This window comes from Zosterops lateralis (genome assembly GCF_965231275.1).
Source record: "Zosterops lateralis genome assembly, chromosome: 10".
Classification (NCBI taxonomy): domain Eukaryota; kingdom Metazoa; phylum Chordata; class Aves; order Passeriformes; family Zosteropidae; genus Zosterops; species Zosterops lateralis.
Window position 1 is genome coordinate 9,172,346 of NC_139770.1, and position 16,846 is coordinate 9,189,191.

At 39.7% G+C, this 16,846-nt stretch overlaps 1 protein-coding gene across 1 annotated transcript; it reads left to right on the forward strand.

The window, feature by feature from the left end:
- Positions 1 to 5,960: 5,960 nt before the first annotated feature.
- On the forward strand, positions 5,961 to 15,771 carry LOC310913494 (cytochrome P450 2J4-like; the record flags this gene model as incomplete). The annotated part of the gene is made up of 9 exons (XM_083868960.1): positions 5,961 to 6,131; positions 7,459 to 7,621; positions 8,375 to 8,524; positions 9,599 to 9,759; positions 11,741 to 11,917; positions 13,415 to 13,556; positions 13,752 to 13,939; positions 14,359 to 14,500; positions 15,593 to 15,771. 9 exons carry the CDS (start codon positions 5,961 to 5,963, stop codon positions 15,769 to 15,771), a joined length of 1,473 nt encoding a protein of 490 aa, XP_083725086.1.
- Positions 15,772 to 16,846: the final 1,075 nt, after the last annotated feature.

Here is a 16,846-nt window from a genome sequence, read left to right on the forward strand (position 1 = left end):
TTTTTTTTCCCTACTCAAGCTACAGAAAATCAAATACAGAAACGTCCTCTAAATCTTTCTCCAAAGTATTTTTGGATGCTTATTTAGGTTGCTGAATCAACCTCTCAAATCTAAAACATTACAGAAAAGAGAAAAAGCCTTGAGGAATGATGGTGTAATGAAGACTGAGCTGCCAGTCACAGTTTTGGCCAGGGGATGTGTTACCTCCTCTGGGTTGAGCCATCCTGACCCTCCATAATGGCCATGTGGCTGCTTCTATTTCAGTCTTATCTTGGTTTCTGCTCCTGTAGCTTGAATCTTTGGCACACCCTAATTAAAGACTTTGAAGGCTTGAAAATACCCAGCTGCTAAGAATTACAATGGGAAGTGTGAGGTGGAGAGAGGTAATGGAGTTGGTACAGCTCCATGTGTATGAGTCTGGGATAATGCATTGCAACAAGTTGGGTGTAGTAATAATACATTATTGAGTTGTGCTGGTTCTGCCTTTCATGTTTTGCATTTAAGTTCAAACCATGTAAATTTAGGAGTATTAATACTTGCTTGATTAGAAAGTCTGCTCTGTTACACATTTTAATTATGAAAAAATCCTGTAGTGCTGTGTAATTTCTTGCCTTTATATGTAGAAATAGATATCTTTGTCTTGGTACACCTCAAATGTTCTCAATAATGATAAAGCACCTTGAAATACTTTCTGGAGAGTGAACTAAAGAAGGGAAATCATTGCTTATTCTTAGTATTTTATAAAGTACACTGGAGTTCTAGGTCAGTGCTTATATCTTGATGTTTTTAACCCTGGTTTCATAGAATAGACATTGTAAGCTCCTGGATACTGACATTCTGTTCCTATGAATTGTTTGATGACAATCAAAGACAGGGCAGGGGTCATATTGGTATTTCCATCTTTATCTATTACCTTGTTTGTTCATTGTTGTACATTACTGCATCCTTCTTGGCCTTTCCTGGTCTCCAGGTCTTCTCTGGTTTCAAAAGCTGTTTTTCACTTTGCAGTCACCGCTACAAACACCTGCAACCCTTTAAAGCTGTGTTTCTCTCATGCTTATAATTGCCAAGCTCACAATCTGCAACCAACCTGGTGAAAAACATGCCAAGAGAGAAGCATTCACCTGCAGTGTTCCCTGCTGGGAACACCTACAATCCTAAGTAAATCCTTAGTAAATCAAGATCTACCTCAAACATTTTTGGCATTTTTTGTGCTAAAAGATGTAACTACATTGAGTCAGTCTCTAGAGCTGATACTTTCAGTTGAGAACAACTTTCTGCCACGTGTCTATTCTGAATACAATGGCAGATTGACCAGGTCATTTCAGACTGCTGGGACCTGAGTGGAACACCATCCTCACAGCCATCCTCTGTGTTTGAGGCTATTTTGAGGTCAGTATCTTTATTCTGGAGGATGCCCATTGTTCTGCTTTATTTTGTTTGTCCCCGATATGTCTGAACGCACTTATGATCTCCTGGTCAACCAGGCCAAGATAAATTTCCTAGAAACCCTCTTTTACTCCTTCACTCCACAAGATTGACTGTGGCACCCTTGAGTCCTTGGCCAGTTTGTAGCTGAGGCAGGTTTGGTGCCAAAACTTTTGCACTTCTTGGTGCAGAGCTCAAGGAGATTGCATTTAACTCTGTCCTCCCACTTCCCTTGGGACAAACTGCTCTGTGTTGTATGGCTTTACATCTGATTCCACTGCAGCAGATGCAGTGGTTGCCATCCCTGTCAGTGATCTGGCTTCCTGAATTTCACAGTTTTCTCAGTCATGAAATTTGCAAGCTTTGTGAACAGCATTTTTAGATTTTCTTAAATGGTTTAAAGTAATTGAAGAACATTTTAAGTAATGTAACTTTGATGCCATTGCTTTATCAACCAAGTTTGTAATATTTTCAAATTTAAAAAAACTTAGGTAACTCTATTGATTTTATCCTACAGATTGTTTTCTCTATTCTGTGAAATTTTAAGACTGTGGAATGACTACATAATGCTTTATTTAGATTTCCTTGGGGTGAAAAACATGGGCAGCCAGTTACTGGTCTTGCTTTAACTTGGCTTTCACCAGTTCCTGACCTATGTTCAGTATTAGTGTTCACTATTAGTTTTCAGTATTTTCTCAGCCATTTGCTCTTTGATTGCAACTCTCTTGGATTTCGAATTGGATGTATTTTTTGTGACAAACTGTTATGACACACCCTTCTGGGTGTTTAATTTCTGTCAGACTTTGTGGGAGTTTCTCACTGAGTTTGTTTATTTAGGTTGACTTAAAAGTGCTCTGCCATCACTGTCCTGTCATTGTTCTTTTCATTTTCTTGGCAGTCATCAGCTGAGCTGTGAGGAAATCACTGATAGAGACTGAGATTATAAATAGGTCCAGTTTATAGCATTAGCACTGCACTTTACCAGTTTTTGCAGTATTTTTGTTGGTGCTTCTCTCAGATGTTTCTGAAAAGGTGATATTTGTGGACTTTGGACTTCTTGTTTTACTCCACAGGCCTGTACATCCTCCCTTACTCACTAGCAGCAGTAATACAGTGCTGTTACCCCACAAAAAGGATCCTAGAGTAAAAATACTGATTTCAGCCTCTTTTTGTGAAAACAGAAACTGGTTCTTTATGTTGAGCTTGAAAATATATCCTCTAACATCTTTTTACTGCCTTTTCCCATTGATTTTCTTAACCCTTTGAGGGATTTTGTTTGCATTCTCAAGCTTGTTATGCAGAAATTATGGAGATGATCCCAGGTACTTTGCATTTTCCAGCATTGTGAAAAACTCCCGCAGCTATTCCTTACATAGAGGTATCATGCAGTTCCCACTAATCTACCCAGAGAACATCAGGTTACTCTTCTCTTAGGCAAACTCTCTGTGACAAAAGGTCAGAAATTAGGACCAGGGGTGCCAGTCCCATTTCTATTGCTTTTCTCATTTTTATTTTGGATAGTAACATCAATTATTTTGATTTTTCCCACTCTTTGTGCCACCTGAATTGCAGCCTTAATGCTCCCAGGTTTTAGGCTCATTCCATCAGGTGAATTTTGCAAGTTTCTGAAGACAATTGTGGGCAAAGATTCAAAAAGCATAACAATGTGCAATTTCCACTTCTAAATATTATTTATCTGAAGACTCACTCAAGGCAATTAACTGCTTCTCTGTGCCCAGTGTATGAACAGTTCCTGTGCTTCAGAGGTCCTAATTCCAATATGACATTCCCTCTTGCCAAATGTGTTACAGTTTATTCTTTGTATTGAAATATCGATGTCCCAGAGCTGATATTAAGTCTTTGCTTGCTCAAGTGTTTCAGGACCATGCTTGTTTGATTGCTGCATTACCTACACGGCTTTACTTTTGCAAGCATTGTACTAATCTTCCTGAGACTTACTTCACACTGTGCTTTTAAGTTTACTAAAAATCTTAACTTTGGCTTCCTGATAACTCTCATGAAAATTTGCTGGTTTTGCCTCTGCATCCACTTCTTTGGACTGCCCTTTTTTTTTTGGCTTACCATCTTTTAGGTAAGCTGGGTTTTCTGCCAAAAATACAAACCCAGCAAATAGTCTGTCCAGAAGAGGATGCATCAGACAGGAACAGAATCACAGAATCATTAGATTGGAAGAGACCTCCAAGATCATCAAGTCCAACCCAACCCTAACCTCAACTAAATCATGGCACCGAGTGCCACATCCAGTCTTTTCTTAAACACATCCAGAGATGGTGAATCCACCACCTCCCCAGGTAGGCCATTCCAATATTTTGTTACCCTTTCTGTAAAAAACTTTTTTCCTAATATCCAGCCTATATTTCCCTTGGTGCAACTGAAGATAATGTCCTCTCATTCTGTCAGTTGCTGCCTGAAGAAAGAGACCAACCCCCACCTGACCACAGCCACCATTCAGGAAGTTGTAGAGAGTGATAAGGTCACCTCTGAGTCTCCTTTTCTCCAGGCTAAACAACCCCAGCTCCCTCAGCCGTTCCTCATAGGGTCTATGTGAACACAAGATCCTGATTCTCTTTCCAGTACAGCTCATCCAGTGACACCAGGTACTGGTGGAAGTAACTATTCATGCATCTGGTTTCAGACAGATGGGAAAGTTTAAAATCACTGGAAAAGGAAAGCTAACGGTAACATCTGGCAAGATAATTTCCTGGCTGGTTCATTTGGCTTCATCCTGCTTGTGACACTGGTGATTTGACTCCAGTTAAACCTGACCCATGTTCTGAAAGAACTCAATTCATTTACTGATATCAAAATACTAATACTAATACAATATCAATATGAAACATCTAAAATTAAGCAATGGAATCTTGACTAAACAGAAGAGATAAACATGGTTGCATTTAGTCTATTTATAAAATTGATGTGATTGTCAGGAGATAGAACTATCTTTCTTCCTCTAATTTCAAAATTTTTTAAAATTTGAAACTGATATTTTGGTTTGAAGAAACAAATTTTTCCAATTTTACGTTTTGCCGATTTCAGCCTCATAATGGGCAATGGTACCTAATTTGCACTGGTTTTACCAAAGCCATGGAACATACCTCAGCCCAATTCCCACCATGTTGCCCATTATATGCACAGATAAGGTGATAAAGATACATGCCCATGTTGCCTTCTCTGTATAACACAGGCATGCCTGTACCCACAAAAGCTCCAAAGCTTGGCCAGCTGAAGGAGATGGATGGCTATCACTGAGTCACATTACTTTCTTCATGCTGCCAGGTTTGCAAAATACCACATTTATGTCTGTGTCGGAAGGCACAGCAGTTTCTTGTTCAGACTTGAACTCATTTTTAATGACGACACTTTCTCTTTGCAATGCAAGTTTGAATCCTCTGGTTACTGGCACACAGAACTTTCTCTCTGCCTGTGCTTCAAACTCTGTGTGAATTCCTTCATTATCAGAGAACAGATTTTTAATGTTTCCTGTAAGCTTATTGAGAACTGGTAATAATAGCCAGGATTCTGAAACTGACTAAAAAATGTAGAAAGTAAACCAAGGTACATGAAGTTTTCAATTAGGTTACATTAAAAAAAAGTATATAAGGAATTGGACTTCCATATTTAATTTATTTTTAATATAAAAATTTAATGTTGTGATTTTAAAAATTAATTAATTGCAATATTAATTTTTGAGCACTGTGTCATCAGTGTTCACTTGGTGAAATGGGCTTTTTTTCCATTTACTGGAAAAAAAGTTTGAACGTTCAAGGCCAATTTTTCAGAAATCACATGTAGCAATCTCATCTTCTGATTGCATCTTTAGTCTAGACTTGGTTTTGCCATGTAAACTGTGTGTACTAGCAGGCAAATTTGAATTTACAACCACATTTAAATAATGCTTGTGACTAAAATGCCTGGAACATCTTACCTATTGTAAGTACATACTGTATATCCAATCTAACCTATTGTAAATATATACTCTATCCTATTGTAACTATATTCTATGTAACTGTGTAGTCTAACCTATATGTAACACTGATAATCTGAATTAAGTCATTCTAAGGTGAATCACTAAGTATGTTTTTACAGTTCCCAAGGCAGATGAACCTGACTTTCACTCATCTCATGTCCAGAGAGCAAGGGCTCTCACCTGGTGTCACTCCAATCCAGATCTCCCAATGGACACCAGCAGTTCCCTGACATGAGCTTCAGGAAAAGTACCTTGAGTACAAGTAATTCCATGTTCCAATACTGAGGCTTGCTGTAAGCAGAGAGATGTGCTTTTGGTCAGGGCTTAGTTTGATACATCTTAGTATGGCAAATAAATGGGGTGCAGGAAAAGGGCAGGCATTGATGAAGAGGGAGGGACAGAGGGAGGGAAAGGAACTGAGACAATGTAGAGCTCAGTCTGCCGACAAAACTGGTGGAACAAGAAGCCAGATTACTTTTTCCCAGCTCCTGTACCTCCTGTTTGATAGAGACAGCTATAAATCAGCTGATAAATTACCTCAGAAATGCTAACAGTAACTCAAGGTTTTATAGTCCTAATCATTTTTTTGTTAATTGTTGAGTTTTTCAGGCTGCAAAAAGCCTGCAAGCAATTCCCTCCTGGACCAACTCCTCTCCCATTAGTTGGAAACTTGGTGCACTTGAAATTTCAGTTTCATCGGGATCGTCTGATGGAGGTATTTCTTTTAATATACTCTTAATTTATTATTTTTAGCCATGGATTTAAAAAGTGTGATTAATTGAAGGTTTTAAGTCTGTGAAAGTTACAGACAAAGTGTGGACATATAAAGATCAATTGATTCCTAGAATTGAGTCTCCTTCTTATGTGGAATATGTTGTCTTCATGAGAAACTTAATGCCCTTAAGAATCAAGTCAACTTGGGGACAGAGTTTATGACTTGTTATTAAACTTGGAGAATAATCTAAAAGATGCTTCTGCATTGCTAAGTGTGAAGCTATATCCACTGTAGTGGTAGCTATATCTGCTATCTCTACATGATACTTTTTAAAATTCTCACTGGCAATGCCTAATTTGATCACAAAGTGGGTAATATGATGCAGGTATGCTTGTAGTACAGGAAGGGCATTTGCTCCCCATCTTCCAACAACTCCCGAAAACTGTTTGCCACTTGTTGTTAGTGACAGAGGCAGTAATTCCTCTAATGGTTTGCAGGTGACCTCTAGTTCAGGTGGATGCCAAAGAGCACACAAAAGCCAATGCATGCAGAGCAGACTCAGGCTGTCATGCCCTAGCAGGGAGAGGAAAGCCAGAACCTAAATAAATATGAGGAGAAACAAGTGTTTGATGTGATCAATTGGATGTAATTTTTGTGGCACCTCAGACACTGTCTGCCACCTTTTTTGTATAATTGTGGGTGTGCTGGAGCAGAATCCACAGTTATACAAAGCTTTTTTTCATGCATGATTTGAGTTCCTCTGCCATACACCCATCCCTGCTTGGATACCTCTGCTGAGACCAATGCTAAGTGCTCTCCTCGGTACTGTGAGGAAACCTTGGACTCAAATGTAGCCTACTGGCACTTCATGGCTGTTGGCCAATTTCTGTGTCCATGTCCTCTCCTGGAGCACGCAGATGGTGCAGGTTTTATCAGCTTATTTAGTTTTGTAAAGGCAGGACTCACTGGAGGCACAGAGCCCAAGGGTGGTGCAAAGTGTGGCTGTTCAACTAACAAGGTACAAAATGTTGGGGTTGGAGGCAGTGCAACATAAAGTACGAAGTTTTCTTTCTTTTGCTGCAGGGTTGCTGCAGAATGTGCTTTGAAAAGAAAATAACTTCCCCCCAGGGTAAATAAAATTGGCTGCTGAAAGCCTTCTTCTCAGCATAACATCTTCTTCCTGCTTCAAGCTACAATTATATGCATGGGGATGATGTTTTCAGCACAAAACTGTCCACTGAGCTGGTGAATAGCAGCTGCAGTGTCTGTTCAAGATCTATATATGGGGATTCATCTTTTCTTTTTCTGGAAACTTTTCCACTTACAGCTGGCAAAAACTTATGGTAGCATGTACACTCTGTGGTTCGGGTGGGTCCCAGTGGTTGTACTGAACGGATTTCAGGCAGTGAAGGATGGCATGACCACACACCCTGAAGATGTTTCTGGGAGGCTGCTGTCACCTTTCCTGAAGACAATGGCTAAAGGAAAAGGTGAGATTTTCCTGCCATTAATAGTGTAAAGGAATGTTGACTCGAAAACTATTCTGCCTTGTTAGACTCTGCCCTCCCATTCAGAATGATCTTCCATCAGATACTGTTCAAGTTCTCTACTGGCCTTTGAGAATATCTTACTGTTTGCCATGGTGCCTTTTGCAGTGAGCTTTCCTTAGCCTGGGAAACACTCCAGGTTGTTTCTATTTGACCTTTTTGCTGTATTCAAGATGTTTGTATGTGATCCAACCCAGAACCCAGAAATTAATGGACTGTTGTCTCTTCCAGGATAGAAACAAAGCACAAATGCCCCTTATCTTTCACCTTCATCACCTCAGCCTACAACTGTCAGATTAATTGATCTATATCTCCATAAACATACCCTGTCCTGAACTCTACTCTGTGGAAATTCATCCAGTTATTCCTGCTTTGAGTGTGATTTCTTGAATATGGCTAAAGCAGATCTCCTAAAAAGGCATCTTAAGGTGTTTCAGGGTTTTTTAAGACATCGAGAAATGAAGCAGTCAGAAAATCCTTAGATTGCTCTTTTCAATTATTAACTACATTCAATATTAAGAACAGTGGTCCACTTACAGTTTGGGTATGTTTGGCTTTGATTTTTGGTTACCAATAATTTCACCTAAAGATACATGTATCACAGTGTATTACCTGATTTACTCCATATATTTTATAGGATTTAAATGAATTGTTCATGTCTGTAGAAAATATTAACATGCCAGGAAACACCCTCAGGTATTATATTTACGAGTGGTCACAACTGGAAGCAGCAGAGACGTTTTGGAATAATGACTCTACGCAATTTGGGAATGGGGAAAAAAGGCCTGGAGCATCGAGTGCAAGAGGAGGCCTCTCACCTGGTGGAGTTTTTTGTGAACCTAAAAGGTATCTTGCCTGCTAAGAAATCGGGCAGTTTTTATCCACAGTCTGGATATGGATCCATATCTTCAGTATGCAAACTTACCTACCCCTTCTAAGTGATATATCCAAACTTACCAAAGCACAAGAGCAGATAGAGCCTAAAATCACAAATATTTCTTTCTTATATAGCTCTTCATACATCTAGTGAAGCTGGAAACCTCTGAAATTCCACCTCCATGGGCTGATAATTTGTCTCTGATATATTTTACAATGACACAATACTGCTGAACTGCACAGCCAAAACATTCTCAGGCTGCCTGCCAAGGGTAGTTGAAGAGTATTGCAGAGATTAGTAATTTCCTTAAATTTCAATGACATTGGGTTCCCTGCACTTTTTAATGTCCACCTAGCCAAGTAACTATTGGCTAAGTAACTATTGGCAAGAGAAACAGAAAGTAGGAGGTAGGAGGGAACTTCAGTAGATTATCAGGTTAATCCTAGAGTCCATGACAGGATGATTTCTATCCAAATCACTTTTTATGAATATCTGTTTCATAACTTTAGAAAAAATCATCAGACAGAGATATGATCTACTGCTCACAGCTGAGACTGCAATAGTTTCATTATATTTACTTTGCAGTTCCCGTCTGTCTATTCTTCTTCTTAAACCTTCCCACATTTCTCCAGGATTTCCTTGTAATTAGTTTTTTTACATTTTTGAACATGTCTGTCACTGACTTCCCTTAGTTCATCTCCAGTGGCACTGTTTCCTTCTCACATTCTTTCTTTTCTTCCTCCTCACACTTGAGGACAGCAGATTTGATGTGATACCCATTGAACAGATCTTAGCTGTACAACATTATTTCACAGGAAGGGCTGTAAAATTGTTTTAGACCTATGAGGAAACAGTTTAACCGTGTCCTTTTCTCTAAGATTATGTTTTATTTTCATTAATTCATATTAGTGACACATCTCTCTCCTCATTCACACTCCAGCTGGATAAAGATTTTAGTAAATCTTTAATAATATCTAGTCCTATCTGTATAAGGATCACCTGAAAAAAACACTGAGAGTGAATTCCAATTACCGTGTTTGCAGGAAGACCTGTGGATCCTTCTTTCCCTCTTTTCCATTCTATTTCAAATGTAATTTGTGCTGTGGTTTTTGGATATCACTTCTCTGATGAGGACAAAACCTTCCATGAACTGATCCATGCTACAGAGAAAATGTTCAAGTTTGCAGGCAGCTTTGTTCATCAGGTGAGTAAATCATATCCTGTTTTTTTTTGTTGTTTTTTTTTTTTTTTTTCTGAAAGAGGCAGAAAATAAAAGTGCAGATACAAAAATAGGTGTTCACTAAATACAGAGCAACAGGCAAATGTAGGCTGGGAGCTAAGAAGTGTCCTTGGGAAGGGACCTTATGACTGCATCCTTGGTTTTAAGGCCATTTTTGGGAGCTCTCTTGGGCTTTTTGCAAGCTTAGGGGCTTTAAGTCCTTTGGTATTTCTGAAACTATTAACAGAAACCTCTACATTTAATTTCAGACTGGAGTTGGTAATATATATGAATTCTGAAGTGCTGCTCCTCCCCCTTCTATTTACTTCTCTCCTCCAAAAATGGGTATTATTGAACCCTCCTGCTTTTTATCACTCTACAAATCATATGCTGAAAGTTTTCTTTTTTACCCTACCTCACAAATGCTAAAATATTCATTATTAATATTTTCCTTACTGTGTTATAGCTCACCATCCATATATTGCAAAAACAATACATACGTTCTCTGACAGTCTCACAATCCAAATTCTGTCAGAGATTTTTTGGTAGCTCCTTCCCACAAAACACCATAAAGACCAACTTTGCACTTGAAGCATGTGAAGTGCACTTGAGGTGTTCCTCATGAATTAGACTTTGTGGCTTAGACCCTTAAAGGGAGACAAACTGTGTGTAATGGGGAATGTGGATGGTACAGCAAATTTAATTGGTATTTGAGTTTTATAGGAAAAGGCAAACTAAAATGCTGATGTGGCAGTAAAGCTACTCAACAAATCTGTCATATGAGACTAGCACTATACCACTTTTCCATAGTTAAAAATAGAAAAATTTTAGATTAAATTTGTGGATGATCAAAACCAGGAGACCTTAAGATACAGAGGAGGTTCAGGATATCCTGCTGCAAGAGTTTGTAAGCACTGTGGACTGGAGTTATGGGAATGGAAAAAAATTGTAATAGTACAAAATGAAATTACAAAACATTTTAGGAATTATTGAGATTAATTAATAAGATTAATTATTCTAAGCTCACTTACTATGAGTTTAAAACATCTCAGTGCAAAGGTTAAGAGGAAAGGGATTGGTGTAAACTAACAGATAACAGGGTGGAAAAGGCAATCAGGATCTTAGGGCATTTCCAGCACTATTTTCCTTTGAGATCCAGTGAAGTGTTACAGTAGGTTCTGAAGTGTAATAATCTGTAAGACATATTCTAGAGTCTTGGACATCTTTTGTTGTGATTCTGAAGGGAAACAAAGGTGGAGAAGCGGTAATGAAGTAACCTACAAAGTGTCACTTAAAATTAGAGAAACTTTTCTTTTTAGGTCTGAAAGAACAAGGAGAGGAGATAGAACTGCTCTTTGCTGGGCAGAGTGAAATGGCAGATGCTGCACAGACAGAACTTTCCAAGACAGAGGACAGTACTCAGAGCTGACAAATGTGTGTGTAAATACACTCAGTAGGCTGAGGATGTAATATTGTTGCCCATCAGAGCAATTATTGCTCCTTAGCAGTCATGAGGACTCTGACTAGGAAAACTAAATTAGCCCTTATCTGAGAGTAATATACAGACCATAATTCCTTTTGTGACCTCAAAAAATTCCAGCAGTTACTTGGGGCTGCAGACCTGTTAATCTTAGTAGCCCCATGGTATCCAGAAAGGATGTTCTTAGATTTTCAGTGTGTGGGAGCTGGGGTCTCCAGCTGTCCAGGAGTGAGGTCATATAGTGATCTTTATTAGCCAAGTGAACTTAGAGGCATGAGCAGAGTGTTGCCTTGACCCCTGGAATTGTGTCAAATTACTATTAAAGCTTTCCCATATGACATGGCAAAAGTCTGCTCATAGCAATGCTAATTTGTTTATTCCACTATCAACATTTCTGGGCAGGACAGTTCAGACTTTTGGTGTGTCTAAAGGCAGCTTTGTCAGTGACAGAGAATTCAATGTACCTCTTGTGTGTCACTCCTGCAGATGTATGAAATCCTGCCCTGGCTGCTGTGTCGCCTCCCTGGGCCTCATAAGCAGGCGTTGGCTTGCTATGATGTCCTGAGTTCTTTTGCAAGGAAGGAGATCAGAAGACATGTAGAGAGAGGGATACCAGCTGAACCACAGGATTTCATTGACTTTTACTTGGCTGAGATTGAGAAAGTAAGTGTTCATTCTCGCTGATCATGCTGTTATGAAGTATAAGGTCAAACAGACCATTAAATCACTCAGAGTGACCCTTCCAGCAGTTTCTTACATTTCATGAGCTTCTTAACATGAATACGATATCTTGGGACTTACTAACTCACGTGTCTCAGAAAGGCATTCTAGTTTTGTATTTTAGTTACATGAATGAATTACCAACAAGTATGATAGGAGGAGAACCCATGAGCTCTCATCTGCTTTCCATAAATATCCATGAGTATACTTCAATCCTATAATAAATATGAGAGTTTATTTCTCTAGACTCCATAACTTTTGTAGACTACTTCATCTTCTAGAGCAAGGCTCATGTTTACAGTGGGATTAAATACACATGCACAAATCACTGCCCTGAAAGAGCAAGCATGCCTCTTTGAGATCCAGTGTGTGCTCCAGCACTGGCTGTCCCTGTGCCACATAAATGTCTGGTTTTCTCCCTTGGCAGGCAATCATTATCCCTATGTTATCTATAATTTCCCCACTGTTTAGGGCATGGCTGGCTTGGCCCCTATATTCAAACTGAACAGCCTAGATCACAATTTCACAAACAATGCCATAATCAGCATTAATCTTCTTCCCTGCCCAGGCTGTTATTTTCCATAGTAGGAGGTGACCCTGAGCCAGAGAGGCTCTGCCAAGAGCACTATGGTTTCTGCTTCAAACTTTTCAGGAGGTAAAATAAGCATCTTTTTCCAAGGGTAGATGAAGTTTACGTAGTTTCTACTTCTGGTCATAAGCTTTCAGCTAGTCAGGCTGATGTGCCCTCACAGTGTTGGCTCATGGGCTCTGAAGGGAGCTGATACAATATCTTACACTTAGTATCTGAGTGAATATGACAAGACTTACTAAAATAAGCATTTTAGAGGCAAGGATGCAGCTTTCTCTGGTGTCAGTGGTGCAATTTATTGCCATCTGTTTGAAAATGTTTTTGCCTAATTTATTTTCTCTAGTTGTATTTTAATTTTACTCCCTTATTATTCAGAAGGAAATACATGGGTACCTCTTACCCATCAGATCACATTTATTCTGAACTGAGAAAAGAAATTACTCTCAAAATGATCTGTGGAAATCCTTTAATTCAGATATGTTTTCCTTTGGCATTTGCCAGCACCATTAGATACCAAGGCCAAGGAGTGACATGTTGTAGGGCACTTGCTCATAAGTGTACTCTAGGCTAACTGCAAACTCGTAGTGTGCTTTAAAGTTTTTGTGATTAAGTAATCAAGCACAGAATTGCCTTATTGTGATGAAAGAATAATCCACCTCACGAAAGACAGCAATGCAGACTTACTGTACCTATTTGGGAAACTGCTAAATTCTTAGTATGCATCAAAAACTGTAAATTTGACTATTCTTTGTGCACATGCCAGCTGTGGAAGTCTTACAGCCCTCACACAGAGGGCATATAGGATAGCCATATTTTTATGCTTTAACTTCAACTTTTATCACCATCTGCAGTCTAAAGAGGGGCCCAAGCCCAAGTATGATGAAGAGAATTTGGTACATGTCATAAATGATCTTTTCCTTGGTGGATCAGAGACCTCAAGCACTACATTGTACTGGGGACTGCTCTATATGGTGGTGAATCCAGACATTCAAGGTGAGAGTGGTGGGATTTTCCTGTTTATTTTTATTATCCTATACTAAACTCAGGCATTAAATAATATTCCATCACAGGGTATAAACCTAGTGTACTATGTTGAAATAATACATTTTTCTGTTGCTCCAAGAAGAGCGACCAGTTAAAGTATTTAATGCATTTTTTTCCTCTGAAGTGGTGAATATTTCTCCACAGCAAAAGTGCAGAAAGAGCTGGATGTTGTTCTGGGTCCTACCCAGGTAATTTGTTATGAGGATCGGAGAAGACTGCCCTACACAAATGCTGTGGTTCATGAGATTCAGCGCTTCAGCAACATTGTCTTTGTTGGCGTCCCCAGATTGTGTGTCAGGAACACAACACTACTGGGATTCCCTGTCAAAAAGGTATTGTCTTTTCAGCATCTGTTCTTCTTTGGCGGAGAGGCGTTCAGTTTTGTAACCAGCCTTCCATCTATAAACTACTCTCTATTAAACTCAGGAATGTGGTGCCTGGGGAAGAGCTACTATTTGTGACTCCAGGAAAGAAAGAAATCTTCTACTTAGCATGTAGGTGCTCACACAGCTGATAAGACCTCTGCCAGGGAAGCCTCAAGTTCCTGCCCATCATCACAATTGCAGGGACCAGCTCTGCTTGGCAGGGGTTGGACTGAGAGGAGAAACTGGTTTGCCAAAGCACTGGTTAAGACATCCCTGCCCAGCTTGGCACTTGCCCAAATGCCAACAAGCAACAGTTTTATCCATCAGGCACTGATGGGTGACAGGCACTAGTATCTGGAACTGAAACAACAGTTTCTTCTTTGCAGGGCACCATTGTTATACCAAATATAGCATCTGTTCTGTATGACCCTGAGCAGTGGGCGACACCTCGACAGTTCAACCCTGGCCATTTTCTGGATAAAGAAGGAAACTTTATACCTCGAGAAGCTTTCTTACCATTCTCAGCAGGTAAATGCACTGACAGTTTGAACTGATCTGACAGACAAGATGATGAATACAGAAGTATGAGATTATAGTATTTTACAGAAGTATGAGATTATGGTATTTCTTCAGATAACATCTTCTATCTCTACTGTTTGCTGCTTTTAAAGAATATTCCTGGGTTATTTCTGCTGAAGGAGAGGCTTCTGTGCTGTATGACCCCAAACTGCTCATAGGACACTGTGGTGGGAATCCCACTCTAACTCCTGAACCTCTTGGGCTGGCTGCATGCTACAGTCATATACAAGTTTTGTCTGTAGTATTCTTTATGTGTAGTTATTTTCCTGAGAAGTAATTTGTCCTGTGTGTACTGGAGTTAATTGCAATCCCTTCAAAAGAAACAAGCTGAAAGAAAAGCAGAAGGCATCCTAATAAACACAGGATTACCATTCTTGCTTATGGAACTGAAAATCCAGTTGCAAAAGAAGGAAACAAGGTAACAATGCACAGACAGTTAGTAATCATACCCAGCAGTAATGTTCCTGCTGTCTGTTTTTGTTTGTTGGTAGTCACTCAAATGTCCATACAAAAGTGGTTTCTAAATTCAAATGGCTTTTTCTTTCCTTATATTTGTCTCCTGTCTGGAAATGTGTATGTAATATTCACCATTGGTGCCAAGGAATGAACAGTAGGCCTCAGTAGCTTTGCCCATAAAGTGACCAAGCTTCTGTTCAACTGCAAATGCCACTATTAAGTAATCTTGCTCTGCTGATGTTAACTCAGTAAAGCATGTGCAAACAGCTGGCAGGTGTTTTGTGTATGGTCCTGAAGTTCAACATCTTCTGGAAAAGCAAAATATTTTTTTTCTGTCAGGTCAAGAAAGAAATTATGTTGGCATCTCATGGATTTTCAATGAAATTTCCATTTTATGTCTCCTAATCTAGGACGTTGGATGGGATCTTTTTGAGAGGGAATTCACATAGTTTTAGTTCCATGACTTTCATGGTGCTCTCCTTGAACAAAACAAACCCCAACTCTGCTTTCAACAGGAATGAACTAAATGATCATGAAACTGAAAACTTCCTAGATACTCACTGTCCTTTCCTTTACCCTCTGCAGGGCACCGGGTGTGTTTGGGGGAACACTTAGCGAGGACCGAACTCTTCATTTTCTTTGCCAGCCTCCTGCGGGCGTTCACCTTCCGGCCCCCTGAGGGTGTGACCAAGATCGACACTGAGCCCATTTTTGGGGGCACTCTGCAGCCCCACCCCTACAGGGTTTGTGCCATTCCACGCTAGGCTGCAGCAGCCACAGACCAGCACGAGACAGCCACCTCTACCTCGGTGAATTTCCTCCCAAGTGTATAAACCTCCCTCTGGATATTTATGTTACTCTATCCCAGAGCTATTTAGAAAGTGGATGCGAGCCAAGATCCAGACTAACAGTATTTTTTTGGTCTGGTCTTTGTGAAAGTCACGGGTATTCTCACGGTATGACCATATTCTCCGCTCTGAGAGCACTTGAAGCCAGATGCTGTGGTTCACAGCCGAAGCCATGCTGTGTCTCCTTGTCCTGGTCAAGCAAAATCATCCTCATGCTCAGTCCTGAGCAAACCTCAAGAAAATTCAACAAAGTATCTCAACAAAAGCTGAGTAGGTGCCATTTCTGTGAATGTCCTGATGACCTCAAGGAATCTGACTGTGGAAAGCACACTATTAAAGCTCTCTTTTGGTTTTATTTTCCTGAACTTAGCCACTTATTTTGTCAATAGGTTGCAAAAAAACCAAACCAAAACCATCACCCAAATCCCAGGAAACATATTAGAATGCAGGTGCCTTCACATCTGAATTTGACATTAAGTATCTCCCATATGCTAGGTGAAGTCATTCTAAAGTTGAAGAAAGAAATTTAAATTTGCTGTTTACAATCAATGTGAATGTGTGACTTTGCAGGCTAATTATAGTTATATTACACTGTCAAGTTGTTAGTGTTTTATTTTTAATTATGTTGATCACACCCATTATCAATCCTGCTTGGACAAGGCATTGAATGTGACATGAGAGAGTCACTCTGCCTGTGAATTTCACCGCTAACTCCATGACAGAGGAATGTAGAGGCTTTGGAAGGCAGTCTCTAGGGCCTACCCAAACACTCAGATAGACTCCATTTTCTCTGTGTCCTTAACTTTTTTCATTGCAACCCACATCACACTTCCTGCTCTCCATTCTAGTCTCCCTTGCCCTCTTTCCTTTCTTGTTCCCACCCACCCTTTATCCATATAAACTGTATTTCAGGATTCACCTTGATGTGATGACATCAAGCTTCTCTCTCATTTTTTTTCTGCACAAGTATTAGTAGAGGAATCCATGCTGA